At 38.7% G+C, this 24,109-nt stretch overlaps 1 protein-coding gene across 2 annotated transcripts in view; it reads left to right on the forward strand.

Annotated features, from left to right (window-relative positions):
• sardh (sarcosine dehydrogenase) overlaps nt 1-24,109 on the forward strand; it is a 64,326-nt gene that overhangs the window by 12,836 nt on the left and 27,381 nt on the right. For both annotated transcript variants that reach the window (XM_084400542.1, XM_084400543.1), the window contains exons 8-11: nt 71-200; nt 8,802-8,888; nt 17,957-18,047; nt 20,765-20,906. In XM_084400542.1, the coding sequence (XP_084256668.1) occupies nt 71-200; nt 8,802-8,888; nt 17,957-18,047; nt 20,765-20,906 (450 nt within the window). The remainder of the gene's footprint in view (nt 1-70; nt 201-8,801; nt 8,889-17,956; nt 18,048-20,764; nt 20,907-24,109) is intronic.

Consider the following 24,109-nt stretch of genomic DNA (forward strand, 5'->3'; position numbering starts at 1 on the left):
GTGAGCTCACCAGGCCACTCCATTATTGAGTATGATTATAAAATTGTGTATTTGTTCTCTGAACCTGTAGGTGTCTGATAAGTTTGCCTTCAGCTTGTTTGATCTGGACTGGGACGTCTTTATGCAACACATCGACGGAGCCGTTAACAGAGTGCCTGCTCTGGAGCAAACTGGAATCAAATCCACTGTCTGTGGTCCAGGTACATAAACACACACACACACACACACACATTCTTGTACATCTATCTTTATGAGGACATTCATTGACACAATGCAATCTCTAGCCACTTACTCTAACCTTACCCATCACAACTAAGTGCCTAACCCGACCCCTGACCCTAAACCTACCCTTAACCTCATTATAACCTTATCCCTAAAACCAAGTCTTGACCCTCAAACAGGCCTTTAAACGGGTCTCAGAAAGTGAGGACCGGCCAAAATGTCCTCACTTTACTCTCTTTGTCCTCACTCCAATGGTCTAAAACTCAAACTGGTCCTCACAAAGATAGTTGTGTAAGTACACACACACACACACACACACACACACACACACACACACAGACAAATCCATCAGATGCCCGTTTTACAACATTATGCTCTTGATACATTAAAAAGAATTGGCTTATAAGAGTCATTTGTTCAGAAATTGAACTACATTGGTCATGTTCTACCGTATGTTTTTGAGTCACTAAAATGAACCAGTTCATAAGAGTCATTTGTTTGGGAATCAAACAAAATTTTTTCAAGCTGTATGTTTTTGGCTCTAAAAATATCTGGCTCCATAGAGTACATTTTTCAGGAAACTTGGGTCACAGTTTCTGGTCTGTTTCTGACTCATGACAATTACCAGCTCATAAGAGTCATCTGTTCAGAAATCATGCTGTGTGTTTATGAATCAAAAGAGCTGGCTCATAAGAACCATCTGTTCGGGAATGCTGTATGTTTTTGAATTACCATAAAGAACCAGTACATAGCAATCATTCATTGAGGAATCCAGTTCACTGATCACATGCTCATGTGAGTCATTTGTTTCTTTTCACATTTTCATTGTAGTGCAAAGTTTAGGGTATTTCTATAGTCAATGCAGTACTTCTAGTATCTTCATCAACTCACTAAACAGACCGTTTGACCGAGTTTCATCTCGCTGTGCTCTGACAGTCCATATATTCAAGTGATGGGCTAACTGTCAAATGACACTGCGCTCTGATTGGCTGATCTGTCACAGCTCCAGCTTTCCCCAGAGATTCAGTCAACCTTTACTGGCTGTAATAAAGGATGACAGGTGTGAAATGCCGCCAACACACTGTAGTGACTGTTGGTCACTTGCAGACGAGTTTCGGGTCAGTGGATAAGCACTCCTTAAATAATTTCGAGAGTGCTATGAACGACTCCATTCACCCACTCATCAGCTATTAAAAACGAGATGGTGAGCATACGTGTAATTCAGGCCTGCTGTCATTGGACTTTTGTATGAATCCCATTTAACGCATGATAATTACGCATTTTTGGTGTGACCTGCTCTCATTAACTGCATCCATTTTAGTCAAGAACTACACTTGAAAATCACGATTACTTGATTGAAGGGCACCTGTACGCAGTGCTATTTTCATAATGATTTCAGAATAAATAGTCCTCGTGAAGTGCTCGCATTCTTACTGCGTCGCATTGACCTCCCGTGACGCGAGCCAGTGCGTCGTCAACACTGGGCAGAGGTCTTGATCCACTAAATATTGGAAAACTGATGACTTAATTACCTTAATTATCTGGTTGCACATTAAACGAATCGTACGATTACTGATATACTTTGACATCCGGATGTGATTTAATCGTGTTTCCTAATCGCTGCAGTTTAATCGTTTAAAAATGTTTTTAAATGCTCTAATGCTCACCAAGGCTGCATTTATTTGATCAAAATCACAGTAAAAACAGTAATATTGTGAAATATTATTAGCATTTAAAATAACCGTTTTCTATGTGAATATATTTTAACATGTAATTTATTCCTGTGATGCAAAGCTGATTTTTTTAGCATCATCACTCCAGTCTTCAGTGTCACATGATCCTTCACAAATGGTTCTGTTGATGTTGAGGATATGTTTGAGCGTGAGTGTGATCCGCTGAGGGCAGTCAGAGCGCTTGGGTCGTTCCTCAGAGGCCATCGCTGTCTGTGTGTGGTGACGGATGAGTAAGAGGGAAGATGGATAAATAAAATATAGCTGCAACCTCACCCTTTCCTTTTGCTCTCTGTCGTTCTCACAAAGAGCAGACGATGCTCTGGAAAACACTTTCTCATGTGGAGTAATGGAAAAGGTGTGTCTCTTTTTCTTCATCTCTCTTTTTCTGTCTCACCTCTCAATATTTCCTGCTCTCGTGGCCCTCTGTTTCTCTTCACACTCGTTCTCCTTTGCATTTCTCTCTGTCTTCGATGCTTTTGAGGGTCATCCCACAATATCTTACCACTGAAAGCTTTGACCATTACGAATAGACCATTAAGTGAGCGCTCAGCAGCAATGCATTTTTAAAGAGCTTTTCAAAAAGATCTGATCTGACCCATCGGCAGAACCATGTGTCATACGTTTCCCACCTCTCCCACTTATTTCCCTACCTTTTGTACTTTATGTATTATAAACTGTCAGCAATTAAATTTTTTCGTGAAGTACAGGAAACGTTATAAAAATGCATTCAACTGACATTATAGGGGCTTTTACGGAGCCCCTGGAGGGACCTTTTGCGTGCCCACGACAAACATTTGCGTTACAATTTCCAGTTTATGTGTACTGTCTATAACCCTAATTCCTTTGTATGCCACTGCCATTTTACTATATAAATTAATGTGCATCCATACTCTTGTTTTCTATACATATCTATTTGCTAAAAATGTGGCTTTCGTTAGGGCAGTATACCGCTAATATCACGGCCTTATGTCCGCTTTAGCAGGGATCTGTGTTAGGCCCTCTGTTATTCTCAGTATATATGATGCCACTTGGAAATATTATAAGGAAACATGGAATTAGTTTCCATTGTTATGCTGATGACACTCAAATATATATTTCTTCACAGCCAGATGAAAACGCTAAATTATCCAAATTGACAGAGTGTGTTAAAGATATAAAAGATTGGATGACGCGTAATTTTCTTTTATTAAATCCAGACAAAACAGAGGTACTAATCATCGGTTCAAAAAACCGCCCACAAAACCTCTCACAATACAACTTTAATATAGTAGGATGTCCTTTTACTTTATCCTCTACAGTAAAAGACCTGGGTGTTATACTCGATTGCAACCTGTCTTTCGAAAATCATATTTCATATGTTACAAAAACAGCCTTTTTCCACCTTAGAAACATTGCTAAGCTACGTAATATGCTATCAGTTTCTGATGCAGAAAAGTTAGTTCATGCATTCATGTCCTCAAGACTAGATTACTGTAATGCTTTATTAGCCGGTTGTCCTGCAACCTCAATAAACAAGCTACAGTTAGTCCAAAATGCCGCCGCTAGAGTTCTTACTAGATCAAGAAAATATGATCATATAATACCAATTTTATCATCACTGCATTGGTTACCTATAAAGTTCCGTATTAATTACAAGGTATTGGTACTGACTTATAAAGCCCTAAACGGCTTAGCTCCAGTCTATTTAACGGATCTTCTATCGCCCTATAATCCATCGCGCTCTTTAAGATCACTTAATTCAAGGCTTTTGGTCATACCTAGGATATCCAGAACCACCAAAGGAGGGAGAGCATTTTCACATTTAGCTCCAAAACTCTGGAATAGTCTTCCTGATAGTGTTTGTTGCTCAGACTCGCTCTCCCAGTTTAAAACTAGATTAAAGTCGCATCTCTTCAGCCAGGCATTCATATAATATTTGAATCTTACAGTTCAAACTACAATCCGGCCTCTAGTTCATAAACGCCAGAGGAGAACTGGCCCCCGACTGAGCCTGGGTTCTCCCAAGGTTTTTTTTTTTTTCTCCATTGGGTCACCTGATGGAGTTTTAGGACACCATTAGGTCACTTGATGGAGTTTTTCGGTTCCTTGCCACTGTTGCCTTTGGCTTGCTCAGTTGGGGATATTTTGGAGATATTTAATTAGATTTTATCAATCAATAAATTCCACTAGAAACAAACCTTGTTGTATTATTTTAATTTAATACTGTGAAGCTGCTTTGATACAATCTGTATTGTGAAAAGCGCTATACAAATATACTTGACTTGACTTGACTTGACTTTAACGAATTTAACTCTGTGGCGGCCAAGAAACCGCGCCACGAAATAGATGGCTCAGTGTCCATTGTCCTATGCTAAGTTTAATGGTTCATAAAAAACATTGGTACTGTAAAAAGTGATCAAAATTTGGATTTTGTTAGGGCAGTACATTTTTATTGTCCCATATAAAACTTTAACGGCCAATTGGAAAATATTGGCACAGTAAAATGTACTAAATTTGTATTTCACAAGATCAAAACTCCCTTTATTAAACCACTTTGTCAGATTGAATGCATCCTTACAGGTGGTGGAGAAATGCTGAGTTTCTTTATTCAGTTCTAACAGCGCTTATTGCGAGCAGAGCCATAAAGGACTTATGAAAGCATTGTGCACAGCACGCTCGTACTCTCGTTTTCTTTATAGGAACATGGCAGTGACGCACAAAGGAAATAGGTTATAGTATACATAACATGTGAGCACACAAAAATTTGTTTGCATGCTCATGTGTTACAATTTCCGGTATAGTTTATATATAGTTTCTAAATAGTTTCTCTTGAGCACGCAAAAAGTTTCTTGTGCACACACGAAAGTCTGTATATTCTTTATTTTTGCAGAGGTCCCTTTAGGGGCTCTGTAGGCTTTCGCACAGGTGGAACTTTTTCAACTAAGGCGGAAGTAGGCATTTTCGCACCACAGGAACTGGGAATGATTTTAGTTCTAGGAACGCCTCTTGGGGAACTAAATTAGCTCCTGCTTCAGAGAAGTGTCTAAACCAGAACTATAGGAACTACCAGTGACGCAAGTGTACGCTGATTGGCCGAACGCACGCGAAACACCAGCACCTGCCATTTTTAAAAAGCAGTGTAAACACACAGTTTATAGCCTATATATTTACTCCATGAACATGGAAAACAGAGATAGATGGACCAGCGCAGAAGTCCAGGCGCTCCTCAGCCTTTATGCTAAGGAGGAAATCCAAATTTTACAGTTTTATACCGTTTACTTTCTTTGTTTAACAGCTCTATCTGATTTATTCAGCAACCACAATCGTAAACAATATAGCCGAGATGCATGTTTGGATTTCTTACAGTTCAATGGCAGTTTTGATGGCAGCTTGGTCACAGCAAACAGCACAAGCGGCTTGTGAAGGAACACAGACTGGCTGAATGGCGCTTTCATTTAAGCAGAACATCTCAAATGGAGATCACTGAACTCCTGCTTACGTGTTTGTCTGTGTTTTCAGTTCATGGTCGCTGCTTCCGCAGTGTAGAGAGAGCGCATGGTTGCCATATTGCAAAGATTAAGGTAAATATGCAATATTTGCATTTATATGCATTATATTGTATATTGCAATATGCATTGCAAATGATAAGGTAACAGAAAAGCTCTGATTATGGGATTTAAACTCTTGACATCTGGCAACCGCAAACATGAAAGCTTGTAGTAGAGGCTTGTACAGCAGTCTAATGTTTTGACTCCGTTGTTTGTCATGTCTTTTTCATCAACTATCGCATGTTGATATAGTTAGTTACAGTTATCGTTTAATGACTTTATTGTCATTTCGTCATCATCTCGTATTAGTCATGGGAAAAAAGCTTAATTTACAATGAAATTAACACTGCTCTATAGGGCACAGCTGATTGGTTCCTTTATCAGTACTCAGTAGCCAATGAGCTTGCTGCTCAACTTACAGATACTTAGTCAGAAACCCTCCACCTGTATAGATCTGCTACTGGTAATTCATGTATGCTATTGTACAGCAGCAGTATGTCTTGCTCACAGCAGTGTGTCGTGTGTGTATTGGCAGTAGCAAGTCCCGCCAAGACCAAACAGATCAACATTGTCATATCCATTACCATGTCAAACACATGGAGCTGTTATGACCGAAATAATTTTTGCCTTAAAGTTCATTGCATAATGTAATATCTTACACAGGCTAAATGAATATTAAACATGTCATGTTAATGATTCACAACGAAGCAACGGTAGCTAATACCTAACATGCTGTTATTACTGTTTTCTCATGTTAAATTTTATATAGAAAAATCTCTGTATTTTTATATTTATAAATATTTGTTCAAAGTTTGTCACATTATTTTTTTACATTTTTGATGCTAGAATATTATTTTTGTTGACAAAATACATCACATGAATAGACACTTATCACTGTAAAGCTGCTTTGAAACCATCTGTATTGTATAAAGCGCTATATAAATAAAGGTGACTTGACTTGACTATACATGGTAAAAGAAAAATGGATTGAAATTAATTAATAGAACATGAAGAAATGTTAATTCAATTAAAGGACATTTTTGTCAAAAGCAAAAAATAGATACTTGCTGTTGTACCTTTAAGAATTTGTAAATTAATAGATTTACTGTCGGAGTAGCACACATGATGCATGTAATACAATATTCACAGATATTTGAAGGTTATGTGTATAGTTTGTATAGTAGTGACATTTGAGTATTGAAGTTTCATCACATGAAGTTCATTAACACAAACACACATTTGTATTCAAATGTTTGGGTCAGTAAGATAAGATTTTATGTTTTTGAAAGAAGTCTCTTATGCCCAAAGCTGCATTTATTTGTATTATTTTGCATTTAATATGCTGATTTGATGCTCAAGAAACTTTTTTTTTGTAAATCAATATTGAGAACAGTTGTGCTGCTTTATATTTTTTTGAAAACCATGATACATTTTTTCTTCAGGATTCTTTGAATAGAAGGTTCAAAAGAACAGCATTTATTTGAAATAGAAATGTAACATTGTAAATGTCTTTATTGACAATTTAATGGGTCCTTGCTGAATAAAAGTACTAATTTGATCCCAAAATTTTGCACAGTATGTTCAACAGGGCCATGTCTGCATTTCCGAACTTGCATAAAGTATGTTTCTGTCCCATTGTTAATTTGAATGGGCCACGTTTCTGTATACTTAATATACAGTGGGGAAAATAATTATTTGATCCCCTGCTGATTTTGTAAGTTTGCCCACTTAGAAAGAAATGAAGGGTCTATAATTTTTATGGCAGGTTTATTTTAATGGTTAGAGATAGAATATCAACCAAAAAATCCAGAAAAAAAAAAACACATTATATAAAGGTTATACATTGATTTGCATTTCATTAAGTGAAATAAGTATTTGATCCTCAAGCAAAATATGAGAAACTTTTGTTGGCAAGCACAGAGGTAAGACGTTTTTCATAGTTGGTCACCAGGTTTGCACACATCTCAGGAGGGATTTTGGTCCACTCCTCTTTACAGATCCTCTCAAAATCCTTAAGGTTTCTTGGCTGTTGCTTTGCAACTCAAAGTTTCAGCTCCCTCCACAGATTTTCTATAGGATTAAGATCTGGAGACTGGCTAGGCCACTCCAAGACCTTAATGTGCTGCTTCTTGAGCCATCACTTTGTTGCCTTGGCGGTATGTTTTGGGTCATTGTCATGCTGGAAGACCCATCCACGACCCATCTTCAGTGTTCTGGCTGAAGGAAGGAGGTTCTCGTCCAGGATTTGACGGTACATGGCCCCGTCCATCAGCCCCTCAATGCGGTGAAGTCGTCCTGTACCCTTAGCAGAGAAACAGCCCCAGAGCATGATGTTTCCACCGCCGTGCTTGACGGTAGGGATGGTGTTCATGCGGTTATAGTCTGCATTTCTCTTCCTCCAAACACGGCGAGTTGAGCTGATGCCAAAGAGCTCGAATTTGGTCTCATCTGACCACAGCATTTTCTCCCAAGCCTTCTCTGAATCATTAGATGTTCATTGGCAAACTTCAGATGGGCTTGTACATGTGTCTTCATGGGCAGGGGGATCTTGCGGGCGCTACAGGATTTCAATCCATTGCGGTGTAGTGTGTTACCAATGGTTTGCTTGGTGACTGTGGTCTCAACTGCCTTGAGATCATTAACAAGCTCCTCCCGTGTAGTTCTGGGCTGATCCCTCACCTTTCTCATGATCATCCTTACCTCATGAGGCGAGAACTTGCATGGAGCTACAGACCGAGGGCGATTTATTTTTATTTTTTTTCATTTTGTATTTCTTCCATTTCTGAATAATCACGCCAACAAAAGTCTCCTAATCTCCAAGCTTCTTGCTGATGGTCTTGTAGCCCATTCCACAGGTCTACAGTCTGGTCCCTGACGTTTGACAGCTCTTTGGTATTGCGCAATCAAATACTTATTTCACTCGATCAAATGCTAATCAATTTACAACCTTTATATAATGTGTTTTTCTGGATTTTTTGGTTGATATTCTGTCTATGTTCGTCAAAATAAACCTACCATAAAAATGATAGATCCTTCATTTCTTTGTAAGTTGGCAAACTTACAAAATCACAGGGGATCAAATAAATATTTCCCCCACTGTGATAAGGTGCTTGTTTTATACAGTAAATCAAGTTTCCATCAATGATCTGGGAAGACTGATGAGTTTTGCATTGAGAATGTTAGAGTGTACCAATGTACTCCATTGATCTCTTTGATTTCAAAATATTAGGTTTCTGTTCCTATAGTTTAAAATTGTATAAAATAATACAGTCATGGGAACCAGATTAACAGTGTATTTTTACCCCCTTTACCCCTACAGAATCATTCACTGCAGACCACAAGCCTCTGATGGGTGAAGCTCCTGAAGTGAGAGGCTTTTTCCTTGGATGTGGCTTCAACAGTGCAGGTAGGTCATGGAGCACACACACACGCCCACGAACACACACACACGCGCCTTTCTCTTCCAGAGATGACCAGTGCCAAATGAATTATTTAACCCTGAAACCCTGCAGAGATCACATGCAAAATTCAGTCTCACCCACTCTCCATGTACACGCCACCTACTCAAGATCAACACAACTTGATCTCTGATCCATGCGTGTCCAGAGATCTGAGTCCATTGCAATTGTATCCATCTCTTCCTGTGCAGTGCACAGTCCTTCACTATCAGCTATCCTGGGCTGCAAAACTGGATAAATTGAGAATTACGATTCTATGTTTAAAATAGAGATCATGATTCTCCCACGATTCTGAACAGACAACTTGTAACAGATTGACCTAATTTATTGGGGTGCCAAGCAGGAGATTAACCCTACTAAAGGTATTTGAGTCAGTCAACCGTACAAAGGATTCAAACATCAAAAAAAGTAGGAACCCTTAATATGTGGATGAAGAAACACACAATATCAACAGGCTCAATTCATAGAAACTGTTATTAGCTTTTTGTTTGAGCAAAAATAACATTTAGTGAGGGGAAAGCATTAATGATTCACAAAATGCAAGTTCAATAAAAAACAAAACAAGAAACCAAAAAAAATATTCAATTTATAAGGAAAGGATCCCAGAAATTAAAATACTCAATTCCCAATTCCGGGCCCACTTAACATGACAAAATCTTTCAACAAAAATAAATCAGTTCATTCAAAAATTACATTCGTTTAAATTCAGTTCATTCCTTTTCAACTCATTTGGGGTGCAAACCACCAGTTTCACAAGTTCACATTAAAGGAGAACTCCGGTCAATTTTAACATTGAGCTCATTTTTTTGTACATTTGGAGTGCTGTCAATACAGAGAACAACGACAAAAATCGGTGTTGCCTACACCGAGTTATTCTATTTTTAAAATTTGCACCCTATTGACTTCAATGGGGCAAGTAGTAAGCCTGCTTTTTAGCCTCTTAACATCCTTTAAGTGTCATTACAAGTGCACAGAAAATGTGAGTGATTCCTTCCGAGTGAACACGAGTGGATCTGACTGCAGTAGATGTTAGAGATATTAATAAAAATGAAGTTAATTCAGCCAGCGCTCATACCTTTGTTTACATCCTGTTTTCGGTGGAAGGCCATAGTAATCGATTGTCGAGTTCACGCGCATAGGTTTAGTACCTATGATCACGCGCGTGAACTCGACAATCGATTACTATGGCCTTCCACCGAAAACAGGATGTAAACAAAGGTATGAGCGCTGGCTGAATTAACTTCATTTTTATTAATATCTCTAACATCTACTGCAGTCAGATCCACTCGTGTTCACTCGGAAGGAATCACTCACATTTTCTGTGCACTTGTAATGACACTTAAAGGATGTTAAGAGGCTAAAAAGCAGGCTTACTACTTGCCCCATTGAAGTCAATAGGGTGCAAATTTTAAAAATAGAATAACTCGGTGTAGGCAACACCGATTTTTGTCGTTGTTCTCTGTATTGACAGCACTCCAAATGTACAAAAAAATGAGCTCAATGTTAAAATTGACCGGAGTTCTCCTTTAACAGTTCTTGACTGAGTTCTCAAACCAGCAGAGTAGCTTAGAGTTCATAGGTTCTTAGACCATTAAGTCCATTCAGACCAGCACTGAGCAACCAGTCCACTGTGCAGTTCAGAAAGAGCACTTTAAACAATATTTACACAGTCCCATGGACACTCAACTGGCAAACCCAACATAAGAAAAAAATAAGAAAAAGGAAAAAACAATACTTGTTTGGTTTTGTCCCGTCAGTCAGTCAGACAAATGATCTGTCCTCCATTGTCGTTTGTACCATTGGTAATTTCCCTGAACATCCAGCAACTTCCAAAAGGTCCATAAATCCAAGGCATAGGTCCAAGGCAATTAATGAAAGGTTCCTTTCACCTCACAGGTTGTTTGGAGATATGCAGGGATTAACTTCCCACATCTTCCCACTACACAAGGCATTACTCACTAACTGCCATCTTCCAGCTCTCTTAAGCCATGTGCTCCACACATCATGTGACTCAGTGCATCATGTGACTCAGTGTGTCATGTGACTTAGTGCATCATGTGACTCAGTGTGTCATGTGACTTAGTGCATCATGTGACTCAGTGTGTCATGTGACTTAGTACATGATGTTCGTCACAAACTAAACAAAATAACATGCAATTTACTGGAGGTTCTGGCAAAATTCAAATTGCTGCAGTTCAAATGAATGATTCAATGACTCACTCATACACACTTCACTTGTTTTATTATTGAATGAATCAGTGGTTTTGAACGAATGATTCAATGACAGATACATTTTTTAAGTCACTTTTTGCCACCTACTGGTGCAACAATGTAATTGATACAATCTTTATTTGAAGCGTCGTTACTTTCAAAAGGAGTTTTTCTCTATTGTCACTACCATAGACATCAGTGTTTATATCCGAACTATAAACTTTTATCCCAGCACTTCTGTGAGCATTTGAATTAGTGTAACACAAAAATAATGAGACTGTATGTGAAGCTGTTTCATACCTAAACATGACAACTGCTGTCTCTGTCAGTGGCAGCGCCAGCGCAGATCTGAATGTTCACGGTGATCAGCCAAATTGTTGTTATTTAGAAATAAGATTGTGTGTGTGTTTTAATGGAGATCACAATCTTTTCAAAATTAATCATGCAGCTTCAATAGTCTGTGACGTTGCTTACTGTGACCATTTTAACTAGATTTTGTATTGTATTTTTGATCTTATTTGTACTGTACCTATATCGCCTAGCACTAATTACATTACATTCAAGTGCAAGATTAAAAGAAGGCATTTTGCGGTGGTATTTTTGGATGCAGATGGCTCGTGGTTTTGAAGGTCAGATGAAACTCAGTCTGGCTCTGGAGTAATGCTGATTGTGCTCAGCGTGGGCCGGGTCACCTTGCGGGCCTGAGACATGCTGACGGACAACAGGCCATGATCGCGTGAACGGATCGGAATACATAGCTATAGGAATCACAGTCAGATATTAGATGCATGCTTGCTTTTTTATGACACATTGATTCCTGACCTCAGCATGCAAAACTAATTACCTGGAAAGAAAGAGTACAAGAGGCTGTGATTGGTTGTGTTATTCGATATACAGTACCAGTCGAAACTTGGACATTTTTACTGATACCAAACATGTGTGACTTTCTTTATTCTGTTGAACACAAAAGATGATGTTGTGAAGAATGTTTTTGCTAAATCTTCTCAAAGTCATGCAGATTTTGAATGACATCAGAGTCAATAAATTATGACACTATTAGATTTTGATTTTTAATGACGAACCATTATATTCTCCATAAACCATTCCATCTTGGAAGAAGCATTGAAATCTGTGATGAATTATCCATATTTTTCTCTTGACGAAAAACGGTACTTTCTAATGCATAACCACTTACCCTATGAATGTCAAAACTGAAATGAAAAGTGCTTAAAGTGGGTGTTAGTCTGGTACTTAAGGAACAAGATGTTGATCAGGGATTCTCCTTGAGTGTGATTGCATCAGAACTGTTGGATATTATTATTGTGCGTGTGTGTGTGCGCGCACCAGGGCATAGGATTCCATCAGTATGCATAACCACAGAGATGTCGTCCTTCTCCGCTGCTTCCACCATGTCTCCCCGTTTGTCTTCAGTCTGGTTTTTCACCCTTTCACTATTCCCCTGTTCAGTGCTACCATCACACCATTGGACTGGGACAGAGAAATATGCAAGTGGAAGTTGAGTTGAAGAGTTTTAGGATGACTAGTTAAATGTCCAGACTGTTGATGTGTACCTGGTGGTGTGTGTGTGTGTGTGTGGTAGGAGTAGTTGTTAATCTGAGGCAGATGGTGACCCATTGGGGATGTGATTGCTAAGAGCCGCTTTCCTTCTGGAGAAAACACACAGGCTCTCACTGTGGCCGACTTTGCAAACTTCCCTACTATATAGTAGGCGAAAAGCAGCACATAAAATGAGTAGTGTGTCCATATTCGTTGCATTTATTATTGATGCACCGAAATTTCTGCAAAATATTTTGCTGAAAATTACATTTAGGTTTTGTTTGAATAAACCTGTCATTAAAATATGTTTTTATTGCAGCCACATAGAAATATAAGTATATTCTTTAAAAAGAAACCAAAACTGCCTTATGTGAAATGTAGGTGTTTACAACTTTATATACAAGTATTTTGTGTGACTGTTTTATTAAATTATTAAATAAAATTATTATTTGATTATTTAATCAACTTTATTTTCAGTTTGGGTTTTCAGCTAAATGAAAACTTTAATTTTGGTTTTGGAGTTTCTGTAAAATATTTATTTTGGTGCATCAAAAATGACCCCGGTGGGCTTCTTCCGGCTTGATTCTGAAGTGCACATACAGTGGACACTTTACTATCCCATGAGGCCACAGGAGAGGAGTTGAGAATGGCGAGTTGAGTCACATGACAATGGGTGTATCTGAAATCACCCACTGCACGCTCAATCACTGTTCCCTATAATCATGGGCAAAAGTTCTGGCAGAGACATAAATGTTGTGTTTGCTGCTTCAGTTGTGCTGTTGATTTACATTGTTTCTAGATTATTGTGTAGGGTGATCAGAAGCATTTTAAATAATTGCCAAAATTACAAAACTTTAATTAAAAAAACCAAATTTCACTGTTTTTTGGCCCTGGCACAAAATTACCAGGTAACATAATTTAAAAAAATGTTATCATCAGCACATGGGAAAGTGTGAATAAGTACTATTCAGGTGAAATCACTCTATCATTCTGACTAGATTATAAGAGCGGACTGATTGCTGTAAAAGGAGGGAAGAAGTGTTTCCAATCATTGCGTTCTTGTGTTAGCAATGTTTACCTCCCAAGAAAGACGTGCAGCCATCATGGCTTTGCATCAAAATGGCCTCACATGCTAAGAAATTGCTGCAAGGTATTGTACCTGAAAGAACTATTTACCAGATCATCAAGGACTGCTTCAATCAACTGCTTCTGGACGTCCCAGACTCTCCACCAAGTGCCAGGACGTCTCCTCCTGAGGAATCCGCTACGGAATCGTGTCTCACCAGTGCAGAGCTGCTCAATATTGGTGTGTGTGATGCTTCTGGACACACAGTGAGGCCAAGACTTGGACAACGGCCCGGTGTCAAGAAGGGCAGCATAGAAGCCACTTCTCTCCAAGAAAAACATCAAGGACAGACTGAAATTCTGCAGGAAGTACAGCAGAGGACTGGTCAAAGTTATTTTCTCTGATGAAGCGTCGGAAAAACATCGGAAAAATCGATTGTCCGGAGAAGAAAAGGTGAACTGTGAGTCCTGTGTCGTGCCAACAGTGAAGCATCCAGAGACCATCCATGTGTGGGCTTGCTTTTCATCCAAGGAAGTGGGCTCTCTCTCAATTCTGCCCAAAAACACTGCCATGAATAAAGAATGGCATCAAAACGTCCTGCAAGAGCAACTTCTCCCAACGATCCAGGAGCAATTCGGTAATGATCCGTGCATTTACCAGCATAATGGCACACCATATCATAAGGCATAGGTGATAATGTAGTGGCTCAGAGGTTATTACATTGAAATTTTGGATCCGTGGCCTGGCAACTCCCGTGACAGCATTTTAAGGTAGGCAAAAAGTACAAAGATACGGTCACTTTCACATTAAGGGCACGTTTACACAATGATGTACTAAAAATGGAAAAGTTTTTCTTTTGCGCTTTTCGAGTACAGACTACAGCATTGTCAAAACAACTAACAGCACTGTATTATTCATGCCAGGCCAGTAGGTGGCGATATCACTTTGTAAAATCCGTTTTCAGGCCCAAAATGCTGTTGTTGTGTAATTGAACAGCCAACACACACAAAAAGTTTTACGTGTAAACGGTCCCTTAGGCAGTATCTCTGAGGAGAAAGCAATCCCATTATACATTACAGCAAGATTAGTGAGGGGGGAAAATCACTTTTCAGAATTTGTATTATTATTTAATTAATAGAATAAGTACTGACTAAAAATAGTTCAGTGCAATGAAAAATGAATTAGTTTTGAATGTTGAATGAATTTGAGTTTTGAATGAATGTTAACACAACATGTTAACATCAAAGGCTTTTGGAATCAGTTGTGAGTTGAGCTTTGCTGTGGGCTTCATTTGAGTTGTTGCCTATGTAGAGCGATTCGAATCTGTTCCCTCATGAGGTTCCACTGTTAAGACCCCAATATACTTGAGGCAAAGTTCTATTTTGCTCTTTGTTCAGGGGTAAAAAGTTTGTAAATAGCTGTGCAATTTTACACTGTTAGCAAACATCCTGACGCTGCTCTTGTTGCTGGGAGCGGCGTTTAGATGAATATGTAAATATATGCTGTGCGCAACAAAAATGACAAATGACAGCGGTGAGAAAAGATTTACCCCCGTCTGATCGTCAGACTGAGTGAACAAATTAACTTGAAAAGATTTCCAGATCTAAGAAGGCGGAGCCCGAGAGCCACACCTACCTGTTACATCTTCAATTTCGCTTGAAGCGTATCAGTGCCTTTAGGATGCTGTCTTAGAAGGCAGCTGCCTATGTTGGCGGTAAACAGCAGGGCAGCTCTCTAGGTTTTGGAACAGAACCGTGTACTTTCATGCACCTACACACACATTGATGTGATCCGCGTGTCTCATATAGCACTCTGAAGTTTCCTTCTCTCTCAACCTCCTCCTCTCTTTCATTTTATTCTCCCCTGACATTTGCAGAAATACTGCTAGTGATTCGGGTACTGCTTTGATGAAGAAAGAGAACTGCTGTGTGTGTGTGTGTGTGTGTGTGTGTGTGTGTGTGTGTGTGTCCTGAGAGAAAAAGATATATGGGAAAGTCTATTCACATGGTAGCACTAACTCATGCAAAGCTTAACTCTTATCCCGGCCCCAGTAGTTCAGCTGTAGCAAAACACTAACCACAGAGTAAATGGTTGTTGAGCCTCTGCAGTCACTGGGGAAGGTCATGGTGCTGCACCAAGGACATTTGCAGGCTCAGACACACCACCTATGCACTGTTTGATGCATATTATTCTTGTATTTTTGAACATTTGCACTAGATTTTACACATTGCACATTTTAACACAGAAGCCTGAAAGACTTCATGTCGTCATGTTCTAAGCTGTCATCATATTATTGATCTCATGTGTGGCTTGATTTTGCCCCTCATTATTTATTTCTCTTTATTATTTAAAGGAGGTAATATAAGTCACAGTTATCCCCAAAATACCCCACAGATTATTTATTATGCCATGTTGTAAATGGCCATTTTTGAGTGGTTGGAAAAACAGGCTGTTTGCGTGCATGTATCTTTAAATGCAAATGAGCTGCTGCTCCCCGCCCAGTTTTCCAGATGAGGGCGGAGCCTTTACAGCTTGTGCATCTGACACTCTGTCATAAACTAAAACATCTGTTTGGTTTTGATTATCATCTCTATCACGGCCACGCTCTTCGTCATCATGGAAGTTTTTTATTTGCATGCATTTCAAGGCCATATCAGTCTAAAATTCTGAGATATGGTTTTCTGAATGCATTCATCTAAACCAGGGGTGTCCAAACTCAGTCCTGGAGGGCCACTGTCCTGCAGAGTTTAGCTCCAACCCCAATTAAACACACCTGAACCAGATAATCAAGGTCTGATTATCTGGTTCAGGTGTGTTTAATTGGGGTTGGAGCTAAACTCTGCAGGACAGTGGCCCTCCAGGACTGAGTTTGGACACCCCTGATCTAAACCATACGCACAAAAAGCTGGATGTCAGACGGCCTGTCCCGGGAGTGTTAAACTACTTTCTCTTTCACCTCTTATTGTGCTTAAACTGTCAAAAACACACAAAGTTAAAGGGTTAGTTCACCCAAAAATGAAAATTCTGTCAGTAATTACTCACCCTCATGTTGTTCCAACCCCGTAAGACCTTCGTTCATCTTCGGAACACAAATTAAGATATTTTTGATGAAATCTGAGAGCTGTGAATAGTGGAATATGAATAGTGGAATAAAGTCGATATTTTTGTTGTTTTTTTTGCGCACAAAAAGTATCCTCGTCGCTTGATATACTTAAGATTGAGCCACTGTAGTCACTTGGACTATATTAACGATCTCTTTAATAACTTTTCTGGGCCAGCAAGTTTCGTTCACCTAGAAGTCTATGGAGGAGTGAGACAACATCAGATTTACACCCCTAATAAACATCAGCAGCATCAAATTGCATATTTTTGCTCAGTTTCGGCCTTTCAATAAAATGCCTGATGTATCAACACATATGCAAACTTTTTTTTTTTAAAGATAAAAAAAATTAAAATTGTCTAAAGGTTCAATAAAATGTCCCATTTCAATTTTTTTTATTTTTCTGAATATTATTTCGTGGTTTAAAACGCGTTTCTAGACCTTGTGTTTCTTTTTATTCTTTTGCATCTCACTTTTTAAACACAAAAGCATGTTCTGTATGATTGGCACCTAGACAGCCTTGTATTAGAGCGCTCTCGGTTAGACAGCCTAGTGTCTCTCTGCTTTGTCATGAGAGCTCTAGAAATACTTTGTCCGGCGTGAGGGACACGGAGTGTGTTAGAGATAAAGCAGTGACATGGCATGGCACTCGAGGTGGCCATTACTCAGCGACTCTGTGGTTGCTGGCTAATGTTAATGAAATCATCAGCCAGCTAATGAAGCAAAAGTCCTTTAGAGACGCCACTCTCAGTACGGCTCTTACACTCCAAGATCCTTTTATGTGTCTCTCACTTCACAATGTCCTTCATTCCTCCTTGGTATTCCTCTACTTCTGTTAATTATTCTTCTCTTGTCTGCTCAGAGCTTGTGAAGATTGATTCAGTCTGACAGCACAACTCTTCCGGGTAACGTTCATAGTGAATTGATTGGCAACTCTTAGTCAGAATGTTTCTAGAGAGGTACTTTGTCAAACGGTGCGGTTTGTTGCTTAGGGTCGTACACAAGTTTGACTGATTGTCTGAAGTAGGATAAAGGATGTAGCGGGCTGATGATTGACATAAGCTGTGTGATTTGATTGGCAGGTATGATGTTGGGGGGAGGATGCGGCAAAGAGCTGGCTCACTGGATCATTCATGGGCGTCCCGAGAAAGACATGTACGGATACGATATCAGGTACGTTTAGTGTGAGCAAGTGCTCCTGTGTGTACTACTTTATGTACTGTGTTTGAGGCGGGGCTACGGGACCCATTGGGAGCTTCAACATTTTGAGTCAGACATGACATTAATTCGAACATGAAAGTAATTTACTTATTGTTCAGTGAGTCAAGAACTATTCAGAACTATTAATTGAGCTAGTTGTTAGATGATTCAAACCAATAACTCGTGACTTTAACCAAACCGATGATTTGTGAATCTTTTTGACTGATTTACTAAAGGAATCGGTTCACAGGAGTCATTAGTTCACAATTCAGGCTACATTTAACACATTTAAACAAATTAAAACTGAAGAAGAGGTATGACTTAGTGCAATTGCTACGTTTCATTTACATGTGAGCTGAGCTCATATGCTCTGAGTTTGGATCACTTATAACGTGCATTTGTGAACACAATTTGCGCCAACTATCTTCCCAAACTTGTAATGAGAAGCACTTATAAACCAGCTGTTCTCAGCCATAGAGAAGCTTTAAGGGCTTCCTGCGGTTTTCTGCCAAAATAAAATCTTGATGGGTTAATGTTTGGAAATTAAGAAAGCCATTAATATTTGTAATAATAGTTTGCAATTTAAAATCATTACATATTTAAAATCATACATATCATCAATTTACACATACTGAGTTAGACTAAACTGGAAAGGGTCACAGCACTTACATATTGTTGTCGTATTGTTAGTTGAACTGCTTCTATTGCTCTCCTCATTTGTAAGTCGCTTTGGATAAAAGTGTCTGATAAATGATTAAATGTAAATGTTAAAATATAATGTCTATTATTATAATTTGTTTTAATTCTTTTTTTTCTTTTTTTCTTTTACTGTAAAATTTTTTTTTTTTTTTTTTTTTTTTGCATTTTAAATTGCAATTGCATTTTTTAATAGATTAGATTTCTAAAAATTGTGCAGCTCTAAATCAGACTATATTGACACAAGAAACCGAGTGTTTTAGTATACTAGATCATGTTTCTTCCACACCAGTGGAAGAATTCAGACATTCAAGAACTGTTAACCAAACTAAACATCATGAAGATCATGCTTTCTACTAAATATCAAGTTCAGTCATGAAGCTCTAGTCTAGAGGACTCAGGTTGATTGGTCCTTTACATGCAGTCTCCAAACAATCACATCATTACTGCATGGCTCAAGCTGATTGGCCTCTGCTGTTCCTGCAGCCAATGAGATTGCTTGCTCAACATTTAAATAGTCTGGTTCATTAGCCACGTTTCCATTACCCTTCAAATTGCGCAAATTGAAATTATGAATTGAAAATACGCCCAATTGGAAACACGTCAATTTCGCAAAAAAAGTTTTTGCGCTCACATGAGGTGGTTTTTCAGGCAATCCGAAGAAGAAATATTTCGCAAAACTGCAATGGAAACAGTTTTTGCGCATTTGCAGGTCACCTGACGTAGATGACGCGGTATGTTTGGACAGAATACGAGACAGAGTTCTTTATTAAATTCATAAAAGACAAAATAATTACAGGAATAATGGATTCTAAACCTCAAATAAATGCCACAATCAAGACCTCGAAGCAGATATGAGGGAGAAACACCCAGAAACACCTCATATGTGCCGCTCACAAGTATAAGGGTTATTCCTTACCATTAATGCTTTGAAAACACACATACATCTCCTTCGATTAATAATAATGGCTAGTGCAGTGGCTGAGATATAGTACATAATCCTACCAACGTCCGTTGCCATGGTTTTTGGAATGATTTTACTTATCGCGAGAGGAAAAAATGAAGTTTTAGTCGCATAACATCGGTTAATGGAAACGCCGTCATTTCGGAATAGTTTTTTGTCGACATTTAGAAAAAATCGCACAAGTTTTGCGCAAATCTGTAATGGAAATGCGCCTACTGTTAGCAGTAGGCTAGTAGGCAGATTTACTATGAAACCCTCCACCTCCCCCAGCTCCACCTGTCTGGATCTGCTACGGGATTTCTGTATGTCTATTCATGCAGCAGCAGCAGCAGCATATCTTACATGCTCACAGCAGTGTGTCTGTGTATCTGTTAGCAGTAACAAGTTCATACTTGCTCTGCAGAAGCAATAATCAGCAGCAGCGTAGCAGATCTATTCTGCCAAGACCAAATATATTAACATTGACATTTTCATTAACATAACTAAAACTATTTCGAGAGTTGTCATGATTGAAATAAGTATCAGGGTGCGTCTCAATAAGACTCTGTAAGTCCTCATTGTACATCGTCACTACTGGTATTAATGAAAAACGGCAGAACTGATATATTTCTAAAAATATATAAATTATGGTATTTTAAATATATAATGATAAATACTTTGCTTGTTACATATACGTGCAACATTTCAGCCGTAAATACATTATAAATGTTAGCTAGATTGTTCATTACCTGTCTAGTGATGTATGTGTATGCTGAAATATAATTAAATAATGGTTTGTGTAGTGCGTTGGTGATTTATGTTTCATGCTTCAGAACTTCCGTCAAGGGAACATAGTGAGCATCGATGCTCCCTGGTTTTCACAGTGCATTGTGGTACTTTTAAGGGAGTGAACGTTTCATTGCACTGGTAGGATATTGCAATTGAAACTGCCCTTAAAATGACCGAGTGTGTTACACGTGTGTGTGTGTGTGTGTGTGTACTGTATGTTCTTCTCCATTTCTTATTTCATCTCCCTTTGGCTGTATCTCAGGCGGTTCCACCATTCCCTGACCGGAAACAACCGCTGGATCCGAGAGCGAAGTCACGAGTCATACGCCAAAAACTATTCAGTAGTTTTTCCCTTCGATGAACCTTTGGCCAGCCGCAACATGAGGAAAGATCCCTTCCACCAGGTTCTCTTTATCCTCTTATCAACCACTGACTCAAGACGTCTTTGTTTAACTGTACATAATAATCATATATCATTTCCTGTACATGCATGTGCATTAGACAAGTGGTTCTCAACCGTACTAATGAGAAATGAATGCTCTTTCCTCTTTTTCTTTCTGTCTCGGTGTCCTGCTTTCACACCCGTCTTCCTGTCAGTTTGTAATTGCTTGTGTTGAGACAAAAAAAATTCCACAAGCCTGATCCGAGAACAAGTTGCGTTAATTACATCAAAACGTCATCCTTTAAGTGTAAATCATTATTTAACTTGAGAAATTTCACAACTTGGCAACTTAGCTTTCACTTAGCTAGCCAAAAGTGTTATGTGTGAATCTATTAGCCAGCGTTTTGCTGCCAGCATCTGTGGCGCTGCTCAAAAGACTTGTTGCTAAGCTACTGCTAAAAAGATGATGTTTAAGTGTTTCCAAAAATACCACTTTGTTCTGGCTAGGCTCCAGGCGTGAAGCCGCGCAAGAAGGCTTCATCCTAGTGAATAATAGCCTGCTGAAATATAGATAGCTAGCAATAATAACACACTGCGTTCATTTAGACCACTGAGCCTCACTAAGATGACTATAAATTAGACATTCCTCTTGAATATTTCATCTCTTTCCGGCTTGGGAATCTTAATCCAGCTAAGTTCTAGCAAAGGGATGTGATACTGATAACTTGGTTAAAAAGACACCTGCCTTTCATCTAATCTTAAAAGTTAACTTTTCAACCTTCATTTATATCAATATGTAAAAATGTTGAACATTATTTTGTGTGTCAGAGGAAATGTTCACCTGAAAAATGTGAGTTCTGACTTCATTTACTCACTCTCATTTTATTTTATTGACTTTATTTTTTTTTTTCTGTAGAACACAAGATGCTATTTTGAAGAATGTTTAGGCTGTTCTTTTCCATATAATGTAGGTTTTTATTGGGTTTGTACAGTACATTGATATATATAATCGATAATGCAATATGGCTTAATGCAATCACTAATCGTAAAGGTTGTGATTTAATTAAGTAAATATATGCACAATTTTGATAATGAGCTGCATATGTGAACACAGTGCCACACTCTGAAACTGGCAAACTGCCAAAATAAAATCTCAATGGTTTATCGTTTGAAAATGAAGAAATTTAAGTAGTGTAATAATTTAACACTGTGCTATAAAACCACCTATTCATTCTAGAATGTTTAAGGATTGTTCACCCGAAAATGAAAATTCCGTCAATAATTACTCACCCTCATGTCGTTATAAAGCCATAAGACTTTCATTCATCTTCAGAACACAAATGAAGATCTTTTTAATGAAATCCGAGAGCTTTCTGTCCCTCCACAGCTACCCAACTACCACATTCAAGGTCCAGATCAGTAGGAAATACATTATTAAAGTAACCCATGTGACTCCAGTGGTTTAACCTCAATTTTATGAAGCGACGCGAGTGCTTTGTTTGTGCAATAAAAACATACAGTAGTATATACAGTGAGGAAAATAAGTATTTGAACACCCTGCTATTTTGCAAGTTCAATGTTAATATTTGGTACAGTAGCCTTTGTTTGCAATTACAGAGGTCAAACGTTTCCTGTAGTTTTTCACCAGGTTTGCACACACTGCAGGAGGGATTTTGGCCCACTCCTCCACACAGATCTTCTCTAGATCAGTCAGGTTTCTGGGCTGTCGCTGAGAAACACGGAGTTTGAGCTCCCTCCAAAGATTCTCTATTGGGTTTAGGTCTGGAGACTGGCTAGGCCACGCCAGAACCTTGATATGCTTCTTACAGAGCCACTCCTTGGTTATCCTGGCTGTGTGCTTCGGGTCATTGTCATGTTGGAAGACCCAGCCTCGACCAATCTTCAATGCTCTAACTGAGGGAAGGAGGTTGTTCCCCAAAATCTCGCAATACATGGCCCCGGTCATCCTCTCCTTAATACAGTGCAGTCGCCCTGTCCCATGTGCAGAAAAACACCCCCAAAGCATGATGCTACCACCCCCATGCTTCACAGTAGGGATGGTGTTCTTGGGATGGTACTCATCATTCTTCTTCCTCCAAACACGTTTAGTGGAATTATGGCCAAAAAGTTCTATTTTGGTCTCATCTGACCACATGACTTTCTCCCATGACTCCTCTGGATCATCCAAATGGTCATTGGCAAACTTAAGACGGGCCTTGACATGTGCTGGTATAAGCAGGGGAACCTTCCGTGCCATGCATGATTTCAAACCATGACGTCTTAGTGTATTACCAACAGTAACCTTGGAAATGGTGGTCCCAGCTCTTTTCAGGTCATTGACCAGCTCCTCCCGTGTAGTTCTGGGTTGATTTCTCACCTTTCTTAGGATCATTGAGACCCCACGAGGTGAGATCTTGCATGGAGCAAGATATAAATCATCATATCAGAATGATTTCTGAAGGATCACGTGACACTGAAGACTGGAGTAATGATCTGATTTGCATCACAAATAAATTATATTTTAAAGTATATATAGAAAACCATTATTTTAAGTTGTAATAATATTTCACAATATAACTTTTTTTTCAGTATTTTTTATCAAATAAATGCTTTCAAAAACATTAAAAATAGTACTTTTTCCAAACTTTTGACCGGTATGTCAGTCTTTCTCAATATCGTACATCCCTAGTTTTTATCCATTTGTGAAATAAAAGACTTGACATTTTTTTTTCATCTTTAATCTTTTAAAAACTACTTTTTATGGTGATTTGGTCATTTTTGGAGGTTGCCCGTCCTTTTGTGTTCTACCGGAGATTTTGACCGACATAAGGCTGAATAAATGATGACATCATTTTCATTTTTTGATGAACCGTCCCTTAAATTCACAAGCTTTCTATCACTGACACCACATAATTGTATATGCTCAAGAAATCAATTGTGCAAACCTTGACCGCATGCAGATCCTCGTCAGGTTTGTGTTTACCTCTAGAAACTTCTGCTTTCCAATTCGATCAACACCTATTTTACCACATACTTCTTTAAATTCCTCTGTTAAGGAAAAGCATGTACACTAGTGGCTCATGCGAACAGTATTTTTAGCCTGGGCCTGTTAAAGAACACTAGCATTATCATTATCAAAGAAAACAATAAATAATAGCGTTTCATGCTGGATAAGAACAAGCTGCTGTGTGTGACTCACGGAAAGCTCGTCAGCTCATACTTTAC

Source organism: Rutilus rutilus (genome assembly GCF_951802725.1).
Source record: "Rutilus rutilus genome assembly, chromosome: 25".
NCBI classification, from domain to species: Eukaryota; Metazoa; Chordata; class Actinopteri; order Cypriniformes; family Leuciscidae; genus Rutilus; species Rutilus rutilus.